This window comes from Dreissena polymorpha, chromosome 4 (assembly GCF_020536995.1).
Source record: "Dreissena polymorpha isolate Duluth1 chromosome 4, UMN_Dpol_1.0, whole genome shotgun sequence".
NCBI lineage: Eukaryota > Metazoa > Mollusca > Bivalvia > Myida > Dreissenidae > Dreissena > Dreissena polymorpha.
The window spans coordinates 128,631,395-128,654,210 of record NC_068358.1 but is presented as its reverse complement, the minus strand read 5'-3'; the positions used below and the strand labels follow the sequence as shown (position 1 = coordinate 128,654,210).

The following is a 22,816-nucleotide window of genomic DNA, read 5'->3' as shown; positions in this document are numbered from 1 at the left end:
TAGGAATAAGGAACTTGATTATCATAAAATAAAATGTACTTCAGTAAACAATGTTAAAACCAATAGTCCGAGAGCCCACGGGTGTTTATTGCAAGTTTTGAGGCCAAGATTTTTTTTGTATATTTGAAAATGGTATTTTATATCCTTCCAGAAAACCCATTTCTTAAGTGTCACAGCCGTATATATCTATGATTTTTTTGGTAAAATCACTCAAAATCGAAAGTTTTTCTGCTGATTTCTGGAATAATTAAATAAATACACATTTTCAGTCATGCGAATAAACCCAGGGTTTCCGTTTTGGGGGTTTAAAATAGGTATCAGAGACCTTTTCGATAATTCAGTGAAAAAAATATAATTTTCCAGGTATTTTATTTTTAAAAGTTAAAAACCACAAAAATTCTCATTTTTTTAGCCGAATTTGCCCATTTTTCAATTTTTAATTCTGCAAATTCTTTTTACAAAGTTAACAATTTCCAACATATTTGTCTAATTAGTGTTTTAAAAACACACATATGGCCTCCTTGTTTCATTCCAACAACGACTTTTTTTGATCAGCATCTATTAGTGATTTTGGGGGGAAATGAAAAATATCATTCACATAACTGCTGATTTCTGGAATAATTCGATTTAATTAGATTTATAAAACATGTGATCATTATAACAATCAAATATTGTTCGCATATATACAATTGCACTCTAAACAAACCATGCAATAATCGCAGAGTGATTTTAGGTTAAAACCACTATTTTTTTTACAGTTTATGTAGGTTAAAAACCACTAAATTTTAACTAGTTTAGCTGTTTTAGTCCATTTTTCAGGTTTTAGTTCATCGAATTTTTACTCTACTGAAATAATGTTCAACATATTAGTCTAAATACTGTATTAAAAACACACAAAAGGTTCTCCTGATTTAATTCAAACATGAACATTTGTTAATGAAGAATTTTAGTGAGATTTCAGGAACAATAAACGAAATCAAACACAAAACTGCTTATTTTTGGAATAATTTGATATAGTTAGATTTAAAAGACATGTGATCACGATAATAATAAGCACTCTTCGTCTTTGTACATATGCGTATAACATAGCTCAAAACAAAACATTCCAATGAGTACAGTGTACTTGTAGGTTAAAAACCACTAAATTTTTAATATATTCTTTCTTTTTGAGTCAATTCACCTGATTTATTTCAGCGGTTTTCATACCCACTGCAAATTTCGAAATTTATCTGCTGACATTTTAAATGATCTAACATTGCTTAAATATGCCCTTTAACATATTCAGTATTTTCAGTTAAACATAATCTAATGTATTGATATTAGTGTTTATAGGTTGAAAAAGGACCACTTGGTCCTTTTAACGACTTTCTTGATTTATTACAATACTTTGTTACGGAACGCAAAAATCTGTACTATATGTTATACATTTACAGTATCATTATAAACAAAACATTTACTAACATTCTATGTCACACAACTGTTACATGTAACAACATTTGGCATGAAAATCAAACAATTATTTAATTTCATCTAAGACATTAACCATACTTTATGTACATAATAAATTATTATATTTCATACATGTACTGTTTTTCATGTTCACACATCTACTAGAATTTATCACGAACAATTCTTATCAACATGAAACAATAGTTTAACTACGTATACTTTATTTTATTTTTTTATTTTTTTTAACAACATTTGTCACGAAAATCAAACAATTATTTAATTTCATCTAGACATTAAACATACTTTGTATACATGATAAATTATCATATTTTATACATGTACTGTTTTTATGTACACACATCTACTAGCATTTATCACGCACAATTCTTATCAACATAAAACAATAGTATAACTACGTATACTTTCAATAAATATATTTATTTAACTAAAATGTATTTACAAAGTAAATAATGACGAACATTATAATTGTCATCCGGCCTTGTTATGTACTAAGTATGTGTACATCATAAATCTTTCACATGACTAAAAGCAACCATTTCCATATTCATCTATGTGTAAGTAAAGTCATCCAGTTTAGCTAGTACATTTAAGCAAATGCCAAAACATGATTATTCATGCTAATATTTCATAGTTGTATTAATCAGTATTTGAACAATCTTCGTCATCACCATCGATATCATCAATCTCCAACTCAACTTCATCAGTGTCATCTGGCTCATCAACGCTCTCCGAAAGCACACGTTCAATGTCTGTAGGTAATTGTGGTCCAGAAAACCACTTCAACTTAAAGTATCCATCATCTTCCAACCATCCATTTTCTGTTGGATCCAATTCCAGAAGGACTGCCTTGTGAGCATGCCGCCAAATATACGACACCAAATTTGTCTGTAGTAGCTTTTGGTGTAAAACAGGTTTTGAAGGAGGTAGAAGAGTTGCATCTGCACCTTTAATTTTACCGAGTGGTTGTGCTTCATCAGTTGGTGCAAACTTTGTTCGGAAGATGGAGTATCTGACACTTTCAACATCACATAATCCTGGCTTCCCATACATCGCACAAACAAATGACTCAATAGTACTCTCTGTTTCTGGTGTAACTTCCTGACTTTCTCCAAGGGCAGCAAATGCTTTCTGGAATAATGTAGACTTCTCGACAAGAGAGAATGGCCTAACCTTTCCCTTGCGGACAAATGCTGCAGTGTAATCGCAGCCTGTAAAAGCATGCACTGCAGGTAAGGCATCACAAATACTTTGCCCAAGGACGGATCCGAGCTTGTTGACTTCTATATATCTCCTGTTGTTACTGCTACTGAGTCCAACATCCATCCATACATTCAATGAATACTTTCCTGCATAGTTCAAAAGGATAACCAAAACATCGGTGTCACTACAGCGTATGACTACATTTTGTGAGTCTTCGGTATGTTGCGCAATGTGATGAAGGTGCCAGATAATACGCGTGTCTGCTTCTTCGTGTTTACAGGCCAAATCGCCTATTTCAATGCGACTAACTGTTTCCTGGTCTGACGTGAACCTGTAACATGCCCAAAATAGAGACAACAGTCCTTCAAAAATGGTGCATATTCATTTCTCGCCCACTCTTCTGACAGGAAAACCAAAAAAGAGGTCTTGAATGACTCTGATCGCAATGCTTTATGAAATTCCTTTGGTCTTCTTTGATCTCGACCAGACACAATGAATCCACCAACAACTGCGCTACGCGATGTCCTTTCAATGTCTTTAATGGATGGATGTCTGTACGTATCACACACAAAGTCCACACGGGAAGATAAGCCGGACAATCGAGAAATTATCACCTTTGCTATCTCGGCAAATGTACTCGGCAAAGCGGTCATTGTCTGAATCAAGAACATGCCGTCAATGATAGTTGCGTCAATTCTTTGGGGTGGTTCACTTGTTATTCTGTCTTCTAGAATCTTCATTAATTTCGATTTATCTGTTTTCGTTACACTCCCATCAACATGTGCTAGGGAAAGTGGCACTGGCGTTAGTGGAAACGAGAAGATTTTCTTCAGATCTATTTCAATTGTTGTGGCCAAGTATAGCAATCGACCAAACAGATCTCTTGAACAAGTCAGTTGCCTTATGGTGTTATCCTTTCTTGTAACAGTCATTTTAATAGCACAATCTGCGAAATTCTTAACCTTCCTTCTTGGAATAGGCTTTTCAAATCGTGAGGAGTCGAGAAAGCCTCCACTTGCAAATTGTTCCATCCAGGCACTTCCCTGTTTCTCCATCGTCAATAAATCATCTGCAATATCTTTGGAAACAATCTTGCCAGTGGAGATGCAAATAAGTTCATCATTTCTGTAATCACTGCTTAATGGATTCATTCTGGTCTCGATTCCAGACACCAGCTTTTGCAAGTCGTTATTGTCGCGTTCAATACGTGACTGTTTCAGTTCTTGTGCAGGACTATCGTACGATATCATTCCTGATTTTGTGAGAAGACTATTTACAATAGTCCTTCTAGATGTCTGTGTAAGCATCCAACGTCGACGAGCACCTTCTTTAGTACTGAATGACGAAATCCCAGTTAATCTCGAGGCGGCATCTGCATTTATCGACTGCTCTAGTACAAGATCTACTGGAGAACGTGAAAACATCTTTGATGTCCGTCGAATCGTGAAAGCCCCTTTCTCTAGTTTTGGTCGTATTCCAGGATGGGTTTGGTCTATGTTAATAAGATCAAGATGGTATTATTGGCTGGTAGAAATGCAAATATCATCATTCAGCAAAGTATTCTTATCAGTCAGATTGAATTACTGAACTCATTTCATTGAAACATTACTTGTGTGACAACATTATTTTCTACAGTTCTACATTCAGGAAATGTTATTTTCATATTTCCAGGCCTTTTGAGTGATTTTCAAACATGTACCATCCTTACCCCAAAAACTGGTACTCCCATGTGAGGGTTTGAGTTCTCAATGCACAACCAGTTTGACGACCTTGACAGCAAGACCTGAAATATACAATACATGTACTGTTGTTGTTATTGTTGTAGTACAATCAATTTATGGATGGATAATTAAACAATAACATATTTGAATAGTAATGAAGAAAAATAAAAACAGAGTAAATTGAAAACATTTTTAACATAGTAATAAGACTTTGAAAAAATAACTTTTATAGGGCAAAGGCAGGTAAAAGAATTTAGAAATTTGGTGTTTTTTAACCTTTTTTAATAAGAACTAGAAACTTCATTCAACCAACCTGCATAGTTTGCTTGATGCTGATAAACTTTGTTACTGTTCCCTTTATATCATTCAAACATTTCTGGAAAGAAAAAATAACTCTGTAGACCAAATGCGTATTTAAATTCAGAATTATAAATGATTATCTTGGCGTACATTATAGTTTCGCTAAAAAAGGCAGTCTGTCACTGGGATTTGTTATACCGTGATGATGTGAAAGATTATTTAATGACACACAATTCCACAGACAGCCTCATAGTATGACTAACGTTCAGCATGATGCCCGTAACTTTGGGAGCACCATTTAAAGTAGAATTTATCCGAAAATGTGCATATCCGTATACTATTACACTTTCTAAAAAAAATGAAAATGACCCTTCTGTACACTTTCTCTTTTTTTTTGTAAAATGCTATTCTAAGCCTTTTGTTGAAGTACTTATAGTACTGTTTTACCAAGGTATGCTGAGTTAACATGCACAGATGGTCAATATGAACTGGAAAAGTCATCAACATGTCATACACAGGAACTGTTCGATGTTTAAACATATTTCAAACAAACGGTTATACTATATAAAATTAAGCCTATAGTGTATGAAGTTTGAAATAGTACATTAATAGATAAAAAAACATTACTTACCTGAACTTATACTTGTAAATCTAGGCAAGTCCTTCTGTTTTTCATAATTTTATTTTGACCTCTGCAGACTGATCATGGCGTGTTTAAATCAAAGGGAATCAACTTTTGTAAAAGTGGTTCAAACATTAAACAGGTCAGTATTGGTCTATTTACAGGATTTTAAAGAATATATATACTATGTTACCAATGTTTGGACATAGAAATGATTGCAGTTTATTTTTATTGTAATTAGATTAATTTAATCATATCACAAAAGGCAAAATTGTGTAAATTTCATTTTTCTCAACATTAAGCGGTTTTTAACCTATAAGCAAACTGTGCACACAATCTTGGCATAATGTAAGCATTTGATTCAATATTTTATTTTGTGTGATTTTATATACATATGTACATGAATGAACAACATTTTACCATTTATAATGATCACATGTCTAATTAATGACATTTTGGTGCAGAAACCTGCAGTTTTGCGTGTGACTTAGGTCGTCCCCCACTCCACACCCCCAATGACTTTAAAAAGACATTAAAAAAAAATTATGCACTAAAATAGGGAGACACTGTGTGCATTTTTAGAACTCAAATGAGACAGACATATTGAAAATTGTTTACATGGTAACAAAGACCGAAGAACTTTAGCTTGGAAAATGGGCAAAAACGGCTACAAATGTTAAGAATTTAGTGGTTTTTAACCTATAAGCACCATAAATGTATCGGATCTTTTCATAAAAGTGATGTTAAACATATAAATATATCTATATAGACCTGTAAAATAAATATGCGAACAATATTTGATTGTTATAATGATCACATGTCTTATAAATCTAATTAAATCAAATTATTCCAGAAATCAGCAGTTTTGTGAGTGATTTTATTCATTTCCCCCCAAAATCACTAATAGATGGTAATCAAAAAAAGTCGTTGTTGGAATTAAACAAGGAGGCCATATGTGTGTTTTTAAAACACTAATTAGACAAATATGTTGGAAATTGTTAACTTTGTAAAAAGAATTTGCAGAATTAAAAATTGAAAAATGGGCAAATTCGGCTAAAAATATGAGAATTTTTGTGGTTTTTAACTTTAAAAAAACAAAAAACATGGAAAATTATATTTTTTTCACTAAATTATTGAAAAGGTCTCTGATACCTATTTTAAAACCCCAAATCGGAAACCCTGGGTTAATTCGCATGACTGAAAATGTGTATTTATATAATTATTCCAGAAATCAGCAGAAAAACTTTCGATTTTGAGTGATTTTACCAAAAAAATCATAGATATATACGGCTGTGACACTTAAGAAATGGGTTTTCTGGAAGGATATAAAATACCCTTTTCGAATATACAAAAAAAAATCTTGGCCTCAAAACTTGCAATAAACACCCGTGGGCTCTCGGACTACAACCCTTAGATACAATTAATTGAATTTATGTGTGGCACACGTTGTATCATTTAAACTTATCTTTTAAGTAAAAAAACTAGTTCCTATATTAATTATGTATTCGAAGTTGCTTAAAAATACACACCCCATTGAAGCGAGAATAAGAAACCTGAATATGCATCATATTCATTAAGTAAATGTATTCTAATTGTTGTATTTAAATTCACTAAAGAGTTGTATGCATTATTTTCTTTAAAAGTTTGTATCAAATATGTTAAGTTTGAATAAGGAATAAGAATCTTTAGTTATTAATCCTAGGTAATTCATTCGAATAAGAATTTAGGAACTAGGAAAGGGAACCAACTTACTATGTATGAATATTCATCAGTTGTCTTAACATTGTTTTACATCGTCAAAGTAGGTATACTGTATCGCATATGACAAAAGCAGACAGTTGAACAATAAAGAAGTAATTAATTAATTACCATCAGTGTGTTTTATATCTGGAAGTTATTTATGCATAACATGAAGCATACTGGGAAATCAGCTTAAACTTTGGTAACAAATAATAGCGAAACGAATAGAGAATAACGTGACCTCATGGTTGTAGAAACATTCAGGGGCCGCGTTTAACATTTTGTTACACTGCACATGTGTGAAAATAGAGTATGTGATTGAAATTAATAAAGGAAGTTGATTAAGTTTTTGAACACAATTTATTTTATTTATTTTATTTCACAGACAATTACATAATCAACATAGTAAACATCCATAAATACTGAACAAAACTAAGTTATCCGCTAAATTATTAAAATGTTATTGCATGTGAAAAAGCGAAAAATACTTTTTTACAATTTATTTCATTGTGAATGTTATATAGCAAAATAGTTACAGTTCCGCTAATGGCGACCTAACTGTACTTAACCCCGTAATACAAATATAAAGTACGTATACCAGAAATTCAGGATTTGTGATTCCCTATTGACAGCTTAAGATGACCATCATGCGCAAAACACTCCTTCGCAAACATCATATAAACCGATTTTTTTTATCAATCAGTGACATATTAATGAAAAAAACGAGTCTCTATAGAACAGGGTGTAATTTTATGGTGTATTGGATTTTTTACCCTGCATGGGGAAACTGTAGGGGAGTGCTGTAGTTATCACTACCCACATTTTAGATTTGTAATAAAGAGACAGTTGGAAGTATTCTCTTCTAAGCCGATATGTCAGCAATTGTGTAATAAAATTATCAAGTGATACGTCGTTTTTGTAATAACCAAGTAATAGTAAAATTATTAGTAAAACAAAGACGAAGGTTATGTATCTTTGAAGAATCGTTGATACAAAAAAACATTTGTATTGACACTGGAGAAAGTGCAAAGATATGTCAAAGTTGTGTGGATGGCTTTCGATTGAAAACTGTATTTGCAGTAACATTTTAAATATTTATTAAAGACTACTACATAATGCTTGATGTATAGTTATTGGATATAATTCAATAAATTGCTCAACAGGCATAACAAATACGTATATCGACAACATGAATGCCAAGCCCGAGGTTTCAGAAGCGCGGGGCGATGATCACAGACAAATATTCACGCTTCAGAAGCTTATTCGGCCAGTTCTGGTTGGCTTGGCTCTGTGTGGTTGCTATAACTTTGGTGATATTGTCCATATTGATCATGGCCACAAGAACAACTTCAAGACCGTTATTTCGGCGACATTCAGATTCGTGTGTTTACTGATAATGTTGGTGGTTTGCGTTAAGTACGGTGTAACACTTTACTATGTGTCGTACGAATACAAACTTTTTGCTGTCATGTGCTTTATCTTCAATCTGAACCTCGTTGCGCGTTTCGTTGCCTGTTTAAAAATGACACATCGAAGTTATGGAAATCAAGAAAAATGTTTTAAAACGTGGGAGGAGGACATTTTTCCCGAATGTTTGGCACTGAAACTACGATGTCCAGTTAGTACGATAAACGCAAGAACAAAATGGGCAGTGATCGTAGCATCTGGTATTACAGTCATTAATGTGGCTTTTGTTGAAGTACAGGTCGAAATGTACCCTGAACTTGCATCATTACACTTATTTCCATTACCGAACACCATTTTGATCAAAGTTGCATTAATTTTATTAATGCTAATGTGCTCTGCCGTGTACATGTTCCCACAGACTTACATCTTCGCGCTTAACACGACTCTGACTTCACTTTTCAAAAACCTAACAGAAAAACTCGAGCAGGACATTTGCAAAAATGAAACAAAATTTCCACCAAATTTTCAGAGACTGCGTTTGCTTCATTTGAAGCTCTCTAAACTGGTGGCCGAACTTGACAAAGATATGGGCTGGTTTTACGCCGCTAACATTGGGTTCGGGACGGGACTCGGAGTGTTTATACTCTACCATATCATGAAAACTACTATGGACACATTTTTTCTGATAATGTGCGTGTTCTGGTTACTTACAGCCCTTGCAGAAATTGGTTTCGCTGCAACATGTGCCGCCTTTCTGCATGACGCGGTAAGTATTATGCGGTAGAAACATGTTGATATTTCTGTTTATAGCGTCAACTGATATCAATTTCATGTAAGCTTTGACATTTCTGTCGAAATAAATAAAACTGGACTTCAGAAGCTTATAAAATCTAGTGCAATATACAACTATAGCTGACTGGACCTGCTTTGATTAAATGAGATTTTCGATTTTTCTTATGCCTATTTAGTACAATAAGATTTGAAAACACATAATTTATATTTAAAAAAATGCTCCTAATGACAGGCCCACGGACCACTGAAGCACTTATATGACATGAAAGTCCATGACATCACGATGGAAAAACTCGTTGAGGTATTTATATGAAGGAAGCGGGGCGTAATGGATGTGCGTTAAGTGTAGTCCGCACAGGCTATTCTGGGACGCAACTCCGCTATTTTGTATTTTTTGTTTAAAGGAAGTATTTTCTTAGCGAAAATCCAGTTTAGGCGAGAGTATCGACACTTAACGTACACACATGTTTACCCTTTTTCCCCATAGCAAGGCTCACATAAATTGTTGTATATGTGTTATCACTTTGTATACATGTGTGATTATGTTTTTCTCACTCACTACATCATGCAAGGCATTTCACCAGTTTTTGTTTTATATACTTAAAAAGCGCTATGTTTAAATAATACGAAAATTTCACTCATAATATTTGCTCAAAATATTAAAAATATCTGATTTAAGAAAGTCTGCCAATATTTGACATCGACCGTCCTATTTGATATTTCGTTATATATTTCGCACGATATTAATCCTCGTTCTCAGATGAAACTCATTAGGGTATTTCGAGTGATCTTTTATTTCTATTTCTCAGGTGAACCTGTTCCTGTCAAAGCTGACGGGAACTCAAATCGGTTTCACCACGTGTGGCCTTCTCACCATCACCATGGAGTTCATTCTCACGGTCAGTTACTGTAGTTAAAATAGTTATTCGATATGAATACATGTTACAGTAATTCAATTGGCATAGGAATTCTAAATTCTTAACGATTTAGGAAACACTGATTTACTGAGAGGCATCACGGAATGCCTTTTTTCTCGAGGAAATTACGAAATGACTGAAGAATGTCTTCAGTCACTTCGCTTACCTCCTAAAACGACATCCATTTTATTTACAATAATCAACTGCTTGATAAAATAAATAACCCCACTTTGACAGAGTGTGTGTTGCAATAAAAGCATGCACCAGTCGGGATACGATCTAGGCCTCTAATTGAAAGGGACCCTCATCTATTAGGACTTGGTAAGTTAAAAGTTGACGAAAGATATGTTAATAATATCCTGTCAAACTGACACCTTTTAGCTTGTTGAGTTACGTCTTAAAATCAAGTTCACTTCGGATGCGCGAATTCTTCACTCAATTTGTCACCTATTTAAAATTATATTATATATATGTATTTCATTTGATGACATTCCTGGTATGGGTTTATGCCTCTTGAATAAAAACAAGCTTTACATTAAAGATTGTTGAATCACGCTCTTTCAATAATTTTTGTTAGTTATAAATTAGAGTCGTTCCATTTGATTGCACATATTTTGATTATTGATTTTAAATGTCCGTTAATAAAGCGTGTTATATGGAACTTTTTTCCCTTTTCAGATTGCAGGCGTGTTTCTTACATACTTTACTGTACTTTACACACTGTGAGGGGACCGTATCATTCAAACACACCGGGACTTGAGGGAATCTTCAAAGACAACGACTTGGTTAACCGAAAAGGAGGACACTACGGAGTATTTTGTGTTAAGTGCAGCAATATTTAAATGAATATAACGACTATCTTTATATTGTGCACAGTTGCTAGTTTTGGGTAGATCTTTATTTTGTAGTTAAATTTTGGAAATGCATTGTTAGTAGAAACATTAAAATCTAAGAAGAAATATTTTACTTTAAAATGGTGAGTTAAATTCATGTAGAAAAGCAATATCGTCGAGCTAAGTACTGTGGGGCAAAATAATTGACCCGCGTCATACAACACTGGGCATTAGGCCTTATGCGACAAACTCCACGCAATCTTGGCCCATATTCACCAACCAATTCTTAGACTTCAGTCTAAGAATAATAAAAAATACTAGTATGCTATAAATTTGATATTCAAGAGCTGCTTTATTTCTGAGTCGAACTTGTCACCTCTATCTACATCATTCTTCATGAAGAATGCTTTGTTTATGGCAAAATCACCAGTGGTAGACTGTTAAGACTCAAACACTGAGCATATTTTTCTTGTTCTAAGTCTATTCTTTATTCTTATTTCTAAGAATCGGTTGGTGAATACAGGCCCTGATCAGGAGCTGCCTTGTTCGCTATAAATTCACGCAAGGTTCGGAGGTATCATCAAAACTACAGGGTAGCTCCTGACCAGACTGCGCGACCTAGTATGGAGTTCCGCCGGCCGCATGTGGCATAATTACATATTTCGCATGACGAGGGTCATATTTCTTCTGGTTCAATAAACATGTATGCATTTCTATGACATTGACACTCATCATCATTAAAAGAAACAACAGTTCATACAGGGCATGCAGATATACGGATCTATTGTAAATATTCTTAAAATCAAATGTAAGTTAGCTCGAGTCGATTATTTGTTTTTGGTTAAATGTACCTAATCGTTACACGCACCAAAGACTTAATACGTAATATTTTCAATTATTCTACAATAAGCAGTGCTTGTGATTGTATACATAAATAAAGAAAAAATGTGTCCACATGTATATATTTAGTTGTGTAATGAAAGTTTAATGTTAGGCATAATGTGTCTCAACACGACCATTGATGCTTGAGGTAAATGTGTTATATTGACATAATTAAAACAAAATTCTTCATTTCATCGTATTAAACAATATGTATTTTACAATTATTAATGGTCCCTTAAGGATATCCCTTTGTTAATTATCCCAAAGGAATAAATACTTGTAACGGGTGACAATTTACCTTTCAATCAGGGTAGTTTATTCATAAAAAGGGAATTAAGTAGGATTTGTTTAAACAAACAGTATCTTCATTTTCCATGGCTGAATATCGAGGATTACAAAACCCACTTTGTATAAAAGCTCTCAGACACAATGTATCAACGCTATATTTAAATAAGAGAATCTTCGTTAAACTGCATCAAAATGGTGTTGCAACATAATTGTAAATATTTTAAATAGTTCATTCTACATTCGGAGAGCAAACAATAAATTGATTCAATTTACATTTGCTTTTCTGATAAAAAAAATAGGCTGGTCATGTAAAATAGCGTCCTTTCTCTCTTAGCTCCGTACCATATAGCGGAATGAAATTGTTGTTCAATGGAAGTCGGGAAGGTCGAGCTTTGCAATTTGTGAAATACTATATTTGAGTCAATATGCACGAAATTGGGTGAGGGGAAGTGGTCCCATAGTATTGACATGGTCAAAAGCGTTACCATTAATGCATTTATTTGTTAACTAATGTTACTTCGTGCACGTCAAAAAAAACGCGACGTCAATGATAGTACTTTCTTTTATACCTAATGATAAAACATGACCTTTCTGCAGTGAAATAACAGCAGTGAAAATAAACAAATTGTTATTTTCACCGGTGAAAATAACAAACTTTCGGAACTACTTTTTCTATTTTTAGATTATCATATCAAGATTTACTTCAAGGATGTATATATATATATTTTTATGATCACGAGTGCATTAAAAACGATATTCCATCGAATCCAACAAATTTTCTTTTTATTTTATGCTTTTTTTTCACCGTTTATTTATATTGTACAGGGCCGTACGCAGGAATTTTTAACTGGGGGCCTAACCGGGGAGGGTGCGGGAGGGGTCTCACGGCCATATTTTTTTTTTAATTTGGCTCTATTCATGGTGAATTTTAATGCTTAAAAAACTTATTCTGTAATATAACTTTATGGAATATAACAAGTAAATCAGCACCTTTCTGAAGTCTAAAGCTTTAACATTATTGTGAAATATTTAAATATTTTCTCTTTGAATTCGAACCTCCTCTAAAGTTTCAAAGTAAATTCTACATAAAATATTTATAATCTATTACACAGTTTTACTTTCACCATCATCAACACAGATAAACCATCAAAATCGTCTACAACTGCGACATTAGATTGTACCTTGAATGTTTTTCTATATTAAACGTTTGCGTAAGTTTTTGACGGAACTATTTAAGATATTGAGCTGATTTTTGGTATGTGAGTCTACCTTCATGACCATCAGATAAAGTGTGCAATTTGTTCTGGACCATTGATATTTGGCGAAGTTATGGGCCTTGAACTTAATTTTTTCTTTATAAAAACCGTTTTCCTGACGTGTTTTTTATCGAACTCTTTCTGAAATTGAGCTGAAAATTATGCCCCCGGTAGGGTGGCATATATCATATAGCATTTCATTTTCCAAACTTTTTTTCGAAACGCTTTAACATATTGACCTTATTTTTGATGTGTGAGTCTACCTACATGACTCACGGATGAATAATGACTTTCGTTCCGGTCCATTTGTTTTTTTTTTGCAAAATTATGAGCCTTGGACTTAAACAAAGAAACTTTCCAGTTCATATAAATGCCAATTATCCATATCACCTCTCTAATTGCTTCCAAAATTACTTGTTTTTCACAAATTATTAACATCAGCAATTTTCAGACCTTCGACCTCCTGTATCATTTGCTTCCATTCTCTACTTCTCTGTCCTTGGCCAATCAAAAGACGTTTTACATTAACCATCGATAGATGAAGCATTAAGGATCACAAGGGGCAATTGACTGATCAGGGATGTGTGTACAAGGTGATAAGAAAACATTGCCTAGGGGCTTATCTCCAATAACGAGTAAAATAGCGTTAATCTCAGTTTATCAGGACAATAAAACACATCTCCTCTTTCGAATTGAGTGAAAGTGTATTGTGGGCCCTTTCATGAGAGAAAAATTGGAGTTGGCCCATTATTTAAAAAAAAATCCTAACTTGACAGCCAGCTGGGGAGGGGGGGCCAGGCCCCAGGCCTGCGTACGGGCCTGAAAAGAGTTTAACCGGAAATTTTCGCTGGTATAATGACGTCATTTCATGTATTGAAATGTATTGAGGCGCGCCACGGGAGAAAGGGTAACTTTTATGAGAAAGGGAAACAGCTGTTAATTATTTTCTTTAAAAAGGGGCATACAAGAAACAGAAAATTTGTTCATGTCAGTGTGCGCCACTCGTTTAAATATATTTTCTATGATCACCCGTGAAATGACAAACGATCTTACACTGACATGAACAAATATCCTCTATTTAATGTACTTATGTCAAACATATTGTTAGCGAAGATTAATGTCAACTTGCAACAGTTTTTCATAACATTTAGTAAAGCTTCATCTGCTAGACATAAATTAAATTTTTCAAGTATTTTTGAGTGGCCACTTAAAACGGTCGATGCGTAACGGAAATGCGTTAATTTTCGTTGTCATTCATGCCTAATGGATTTTCGCTCCATCTATTTAAGCTGTTTACTCCCATAAGTGCCGGTATTGATGAATTTATATGTATTGACGTCCCTGACTAAACATTAGTGGCATTGGTGTGACTTATTCTGAATCAAAACGGTCACCGATTGTTTGTTGTTTAATGACACTTAAATAGCTAATGGATATTTACTTATTTTTTCGGTTATAAATACAGTCATTTGAGTCATTTACGAAAGCGATTATTGGTCAAATTGTTAAACCAGTAATATGGATAAATTAATTAAAATACGCTTACAAAAACACACATCTCTTATAAATGACAAAATTAATTAATTAATTAGATTGCTGCAATACACAATTTATAATTTTACAGGAAAATTGTAATTTTACTGGAAAAATTATTCCGATTCCGATTACTATTCTTTAATATAACCATGGCTTTAACCCCTCTCGACCAAAACTCGAACTTAGCCTAGATATTGTAATGAAAGACAAAATTCTAATTAACTCAAATCAAGACTGACTTTAGACGGTGACCTCTAGAATGGTAACATTTGACAACGGGAGACGGAAATATAGACGGACCACAGAATCTTATTCTGAGCACTTCGTGTTCAGGTGAGCTAAAATAGTGCTGGCAAAATGACCATACAAAATTTAGTTGGAAATCTAACCGCAACAAGTGTGACATAAGGCTGCGCAGAAGATTACTGCGCCGTAGCGGTACAAATACTGCATTTGAACAATTAACGATTGCACAACGTATTAACCGGTCTTTTTTCATTTAAGGCCGATCACATCGAGGTGGACAAACTTTTACCTGTGCCATTTCGTAACAGCGCCTCCCATGTTAGGACAAAACGCGCAAATTTGTTAAATTAATATGAAAATTTCAACTAGAACTTTTATAACTTTATTTTCAACCAGAGAGAAAGATTTTTATTAGTGTGAATTAGAGCTTTCCTATCTTTATTTTTAAAAAGAGCTTTGCTATCTTCAGTGACAATTAGATTTATTTATTTTTTACATCGTAAGTTTTAATCTATCTTCATTGTGATCTATAGTTGTGTTTTATGGGCCATGTTCATGGTTTACCAATATGACAATTTAAAAACAAAGTTCACATATGCAAAAAATGAATATTCAAATAAGCGAAATACGACTTCTGACTAGGACATACACCATTAACAATATCTGGTGGTTTATGTGTAATCATTATTCAAAATAGGAAAAATATCAATTGTTTGGTATGCTTTCATCGGAAACTCATCAAAAGTGCGTTTTATCAACAAAGCGTTAATACTACCCCTTTTTTGGAAAGCCTGCACGGTGTTGTGGTAGCGTTCTTAGTTGTGCTTCTAAAGGTGCCGGTATCGAACCTTACGAAAGGCACTTTTTATTTATCGCTTTCACCTTTAAGAATAATTATTAAAATCTATTAAATAAATCAGGTTTGTTTGTAAATTCATTTTTTGACTTTTTTCAAAATTGGGAAAACTCGTGAGCAAGTGTGGACTCGTCCCTTTAATTAACTGTCAACAAGAGCGTTGCAATCTTCATTATCAACAAGAGCTTTGCTATTGTTATTGTCAACTAGAGCTTAAATATCTTAAGTGTCAACCAGGGCCCGTATTCACAAACGTCCCAAGTATTTAGGGTTATATTTCCATACGTATCTATAAATTTACCTGAGGCAAGGACTCTGTAACTTTCTTATTCAATACGTCATTTAGGTATCACCAATGGTAAAGTTGACCCTTCAATACTAAAGAAAAATGAATATGTTTACGTTTCTTAATAATTCTTAAACTTGACATTATCAGTCAGAAATATGTTCAGTAACATGACGTAAAATACTCGCAAAATGGCGGGCAGTATTCACCGGACAATCATGTAGTTAAAAGAATTCGCAAAATTAAACGTAGATGATCATTAATACATTCAAGAAGTGCATATTACTGTACGAGGTTGACGCTTCCTGCACTAGTCGAAACGATTTTATGCTGTTGTTGTCGATCTCTTTGTCAACAACAAACATTACACTAATTTGGAAAAACATGGTGGCTAATGCAGACGATAGTTGGAAAAATGTGGCGAAGCAGAGAGCTGCGAATTTTACAATGCATAGAAATCTCGTCCCCGTACAATTACTGGCGAGGACTATTTGAACTTTGGTAAGCAGGTTACAATACACTAAATGATCGCTTCATGTAGGGCTGTACTCTCTAAAAAAATATCATAGTTGACAGGAAGGCATGTTTTACACTTTTTACCATTATTCAGGTGTTATCTTGCGGAGATAATGGTAGGGCATGAATAGGTGTTCACTACTGAATCCCTGAAATATGATACACTTGAAGACTATAGTAAACCATTGCACTAGAAAAGGTTACATTCCACTAAGAAACGGCCGGAAAAAAAAGTTGCAAAAACAGTCGATTTTGATTTGTGTCAAGTTCTTTCTTGCATTGTACATGACATATCTTTTTTATTGCATAAATCGATTCCGCTTAGAATGGCCTTTAAGAAAAGGTATGGTTATGGGGGTCTCTATGTGCAAAATGTTGCATTTATTTTCGCTCAAAGTTGTCGCTTTTACATTGAATTACATAGGGAAACTATTTGGTGTATTATGACCAGCATCCACCGTTACTAAAGGGATATAACTTGTTTTTGTATATTCTTGAAAGTTTAAAACTGACATATTGTGGGTTGCTGAAATACGCTTCATTTACTTGTTGAAAACTGACTTTCACCAAATAAAAAGTATATTGATTCAGCACTTCAATTATTAAGCATCAATAATTTGACGAAAAATTGCGCGATTACGTTAAATTCTATGCAGTAGTTTTTCGGTAAATTTACATTTAAAAATATTTCTTTGTTAGTTTATTAATTATTTTTATTTTATAAGTTTATTTAGAAGAAAGCAGTATATTTTCCAAGAAACTAATATCAATCTGGAAGATTTTGCGCGTATATGTTATGTTGTATATTTCTGAATTGGCTGTTAAATTACAACAAGGGAGGTAACTGATACATTACAACTATACAACGACAACAACTTGAACAAGTTTGTTGAGGCAAACGTGAGAAGTGTATTTGTTGTGAAATTTGTTTTATATAATTTAAGTTATTAACTTAAACCTGTGTATTTGTGTTTAGTTGTTTTATATCATTTACATTGTAAGTGTAAAAATTAAGTTTAACCAGTAAATACAAATGTTAAATGAATGAAACTGTTCTTGAAGACTTGTACCCGACCACATTCGTACCAGATTTAATTTGTTTAACATCATTTATTGAAAATAGCATATGTACTCGTACTATTTGAATGGCATTCGTATATTTTATAGATTGCACAGTCACGATTTTATTGTTTGAGACATGAATAACTTATAGCCCATCCCAGACTGGTAAAATATAAGCAACTATTTGTTAAAGTCTGATTCTGAAAGAATTGATTCAATAATAGACGTACATATATTAGCAAGGGCAAAGCATAGAATAATGGAGAAAATAATTGTTATGAATAGCAATACAGTTTATACAATATAAATGTGGTTAAAAATTACAACATTTATGTAATCAATAGAATGGATCTTAAACCATCGAACATATTTTTTTCGCAAGATTCTATCAATATTTTTTTTGATAAGCGGTCATCACACAATAGAACTACAATTGGAGAAACCTTGGATGATGTCTGTGAAGGAAGGTTAGATAAAACTTGAATCCGCGACTCTTTATTGGGATACTTGTTTAATGTTGTCATGATGCTAGAAGTGAAATATGATATTAAGAAGTATACTTCTGTCATGTATTATCATGTCATATGTAATATTTTTTTACCGTAACAAATGCATAAATTTATGTCAGTTATTTCAATTTATCTTTTTCGGAAATTCGGTCCAAAATATTGTTTTAAAAAAGAATGCACTACCATTTATAAGATTCCTCTCTAAGATCAAAACTTAAATTCAAAATAATTGGAAAACATGGCGTCTATTTGAAATATGTAGGTTTACCCAAAATAAAAGAAAAACACAAGTAGGTATTAAAAGATGCACATGAATACTAATTCAACGCACACAATTCACCAACCATTCCCTCGCCATATCTTAAAAAAGAACGAGGCGTTTCCTAATGTCGCTCGGAACGATTTACACTGCTAATCGAACAATGGTCTGTTTTCTCAGCCCTATTAACGGCTTCGGATTTTAGCCTGAGAGATAAAGATGTCCTATCATATATCGTGTATTTTATAGTGTACATTTCCAAATTATTTCATCAGGTGAATTATAAAAACTAAACTAATTCGATAATATTTTTCAATTTTAAGATGTCAAGTTTCTTCAATTCCAACAATAACGGTGGTGAACCGCGATGGAAAATGGGTTACCGCAGACAATCGACGCTTATGGGTTTTTCGTGAGCTGGAACGGCTCGGAATATGCGACACAATACCGGTGCGCATTTCTTCATATATACCCTCGTCAAAGCTGACATCAAATAACGGGGGAACGTCCGTTCGCGTTCGAGGACCTGCAGGAGGGTATTGGCACAACACACCAACACCATATAAGCCAGCGATTCAATCCAACAAAGCCTCTACGTATCGATCGGGATACAGAGTGAAAGATTCAAGTGAAAGTCCTACTTGTTTCTCCGACCAGGTCAAATCAGTATATAAATCATATACACCCAAACTGCAATGTGGTATAACAGTAAAACATCAAAGATTTTCCTTCAAATGATTTTGGATATACGTCTATTCCAACACATATGACCACTGCACCAAAAACCAACGTTGCGATGCCTGTTCAAACCAGCTTTAAACATACAACTCAACTAACGATACGTTCGACTTCGGATAGTTTGCGAACCAACCCTGGTTTTCAAGCGACCTACAAAGCCCCGGTCAAAATAACTCCGAAAAATTATATCTCATGCGAATATGCTAGTTTGTCTGAAATACAAAATGCATGTGATGATCATAGTCATCGAGATACCCGCTAATCATTATTGCAATACCATGATCAGAGAAGTTCCTCAAATCAAGACGGAAGTTCAGTTGCGCGATACCGTGATCAGAGAAGTTACTCAAATCAAGACGATAGTTCAGTTGCGCAATACCGTGATAAGAGAAGTTACTCAAATCAAGCCGGTAGTTCGGTGGCGCAGTACCGTGATCAGAGAAGTTCCACAAATCAAGACGGAAGTTCAGTTGCGCGATTCCGTGATCAGAGAAGTTACTCAAATCAAGACAGTATTTCAGTTGCGCAATACCGTGATAAGAGAAGTTACTCAAATCAAGATGGTAGTTCAATGGCCCAGTACCGTGATCAGAGAAGTTATTCAAATCAGGACGTTAGTTCAGTGGCGCATTACCGTGATAAGGGAAGTTATTCAAATCAAGTCGGTAGTTCAGTGGCGCAATACCTTGATAGGAGAAGTTACTCAAATCAGGATGGTAGTTCAGTGGCGCAGTACCGTGATCAGAGAAGTTACTCAAATCAAGACGGTAGTTCAGAGGCGCAAAACCGTGCTAAGAGAATAAACTCAAATCAGGACGGTAGTTCAGTGGCGCAATACCGTGATAACAGAAGTTACTCAAATCGAGCCGGTAGTTCCGTGGCGCAGTACCGTGATCAGAGAAGTTCCTCAAGTCAAGCCGACAGTTCAGTTGCGCAAAACCGTGATAAGAGAAGTTACTCAAATCAAGACGGTACCGGTAGTTCAGTTGTGCAATACCGTGATAAGAGAAGTTACTCAAATCAAGACGGTAGATCATTGGCGCAATACCGTGGTGGAAGAAGTTACTCAAATCAGGACGGTAGTTCAGTGGCGCAATACCTTGATAGGAGAAGTTACTCAAATCATGATGGTAGTTCAGTGGCGCTATACCGTGGTGAGAGATGTTACTCAAATCAGGACGGTAGATCAGTAGCGCAGAATGAAGATCAGAGCAGTTATTCAAACCAAGCCGGTAGTTCAGTGGCGCAGTACCATGATCAGAGAAGGTACTCAAATAAAGACGGTGGTTCAGTTGCGCAATACCGTGATCAGGTAAGTATCTCAAATCAAGTCGGTGGTTCAATGGCGCAGTACCATGATCAGAGCAGTTATTCAAATCAAGCCGGTAGTCCAGTGGCGCAATACCGTGATCAGAGAAGTTACTCAAATCAAGACGGTAGTTCAGTTGCGCAATACCGTGATCAGAGAATTTTCTCTAATCATGACGGTAGTTCAGCGGCGCAAAACCGTGATAAGAGAATTAACTCAAATCAGGACGGTAGTTCAGTGGCGCAATACCGTGATACGAGAAGTTACTCAAATCAAGCCGGTAGTTCAGTGGCGCAGTACCGTAATCAGAGAAGTTCCTCAAGTCAAGCCGACAGTTCAGTTGCGCAAAACCGTGATAAGAGAAGTTACTCAAATCAAGACGGTAGATCATTGGCGCAATACCGTGGTGGGAGAAGTTACTCAAATCAGGACGGTAGTTCAGTAGCGCAGAATGAAGATCAGAGCAGTTATTCAAACCAAGCCGGTAGTTCAGTGGCGCAGTATCGTGATCAGAGTAATTATTCAAACCAATACGGTAGTCCAGTGGCGCAGTACCGTGATCAGAGTAATTATTCAAATCAGGACGGTAGTCCAGTGGCGCATTACCGTGATAAGAGAAGTTATTCAAATCAAGTCGGTAGTTCAGTGGCGCAATACCGTGATAGGAGAAGTTACTCAAATCAGGATGGTAGTTCAGTGGCGCAATACCGTGGTGGGAAATGTTACTCAAATCAGGACGGTAGTTCAGTAGCGCAGAATGAAGATCAGAGCAGTTATTCAAACCAAGCCGGTAGTTCAGTGGCGCAGTATCGTGATCAGAGTAATTATTCAAATCAATACGGTAGTCCAGGGGCGCAGTACCGTGATCAGAGTAATTATTCAAACCAGGACGGTAGTCCAGTTGCGCATTGCCGTGATAAGAGAAGTTATTCAAATCAAGTCGGTAGTTCAGTGGCGCAATACCGTGATAGGAGAAGTAACTCAAATCAGGATGGTAGTTCAGTGGCGCAATACCGTGATCAGAGTAATTATTCAAATCAGGACGGTAGATCATTGGCGCAATACCGTGATTTGAGAAGTTACTCAAATCAAGACGGTAGTCCAGTGGCGCAGTACCGTGATCAGAGAAGTTCCTCAAGTCAAGCCGACAGTTCAGTTGCGCAAAACCGTGATAAGAGAAGTTACTCAAATCAAGACGGTAGATCATTGGCGCAATACCGTGGTGGGAGAAGTTACTCAAATCAGGACGGTAGTTCAGTAGCGCAGAATGAAGATCAGAGCAGTTATTCAAACCAAGCCGGTAGTTCAGTGGCGCAGTATCGTGATCAGAGTCATTATTCAAACCAATACGGTAGTCCAGTGGCGCAGTACCGTGATCAGAGTAATTATTCAAATCAGGACGGTAGTCCAGTAGCGCATTACCGTGATAAGAGAAGTTATTCAAATCAAGTCGGTAGTTCAGTGGCGCAATACCGTGAAAGGAGAAGTTACTCAAATCAGGATGGTAGTTCAGTGGCGCAATACCGTGGTGGAAGAAGTTACTCAAATCAGGACGGTAGTTCAGTAGCGCAGAATGAAGATCAGAGCAGTTATTCAAACCAAGCCGGTGGTTCAGTGGCGCAGTATCGTGATCAGAGTAATTATTCAAATCAGGACGGTAGTCCAGTTGCGCATTGCCGTGATAAGAGAAGTTATTCAAATCAAGTCGGTAGTTCAGTGGCGCAATACCGTGATAGGAGAAGTTACTCAAATCAGGATGGTAGTTCAGTGGCGCAATACCGTGATCAGAGTAATTATTCAAATCAGGACGGTAGATCATCGGTGCAATACCGTGATTTGAGAAGTTACTCAAATCAAGACGGTAGTCCAGTGGCGCAGTACCGTGATCAGAGAAGTTCCTCAAGTCAAGCCGACAGTTCAGTTGCGCAAAACCGTGATAAGAGAAGTTACTCAAATCAAGACGGTAGATCATTGGCGCAATACCGTGGTGGGAGAAGTTACTCAAATCAGGACGGTAGTTCAGTAGCGCAGAATGAAGATCAGAGCAGTTATTCAAACCAAGCCGGTAGTT

The 22,816-nt window shown here is 35.2% G+C and overlaps 1 protein-coding gene across 1 annotated transcript; it reads right to left on the bottom strand.

The window, feature by feature from the left end:
• Positions 1 to 2,960: 2,960 nt before the first annotated feature.
• LOC127876429 (uncharacterized) lies at positions 2,961 to 4,767 on the bottom strand. Its single transcript, XM_052421711.1, has 3 exons — positions 4,705 to 4,767; positions 4,379 to 4,453; positions 2,961 to 4,162 (listed from the first exon to the last, which is right to left on the bottom strand). Exon 3 carries the CDS (start codon positions 4,092 to 4,094, stop codon positions 2,961 to 2,963), a length of 1,134 nt encoding a protein of 377 aa, XP_052277671.1. The 5' UTR covers positions 4,095 to 4,162; positions 4,379 to 4,453; positions 4,705 to 4,767.
• Between the last annotated feature and the right edge of the window lie 18,049 nt (positions 4,768 to 22,816).

Coding starts and splice junctions, on each gene's coding strand:
- LOC127876429 (XM_052421711.1), bottom strand. CDS start 4,094: ATGTTTTCACGTTCTCCAGTAGATCTTGTACTAGAGCAGTCGATAAAT.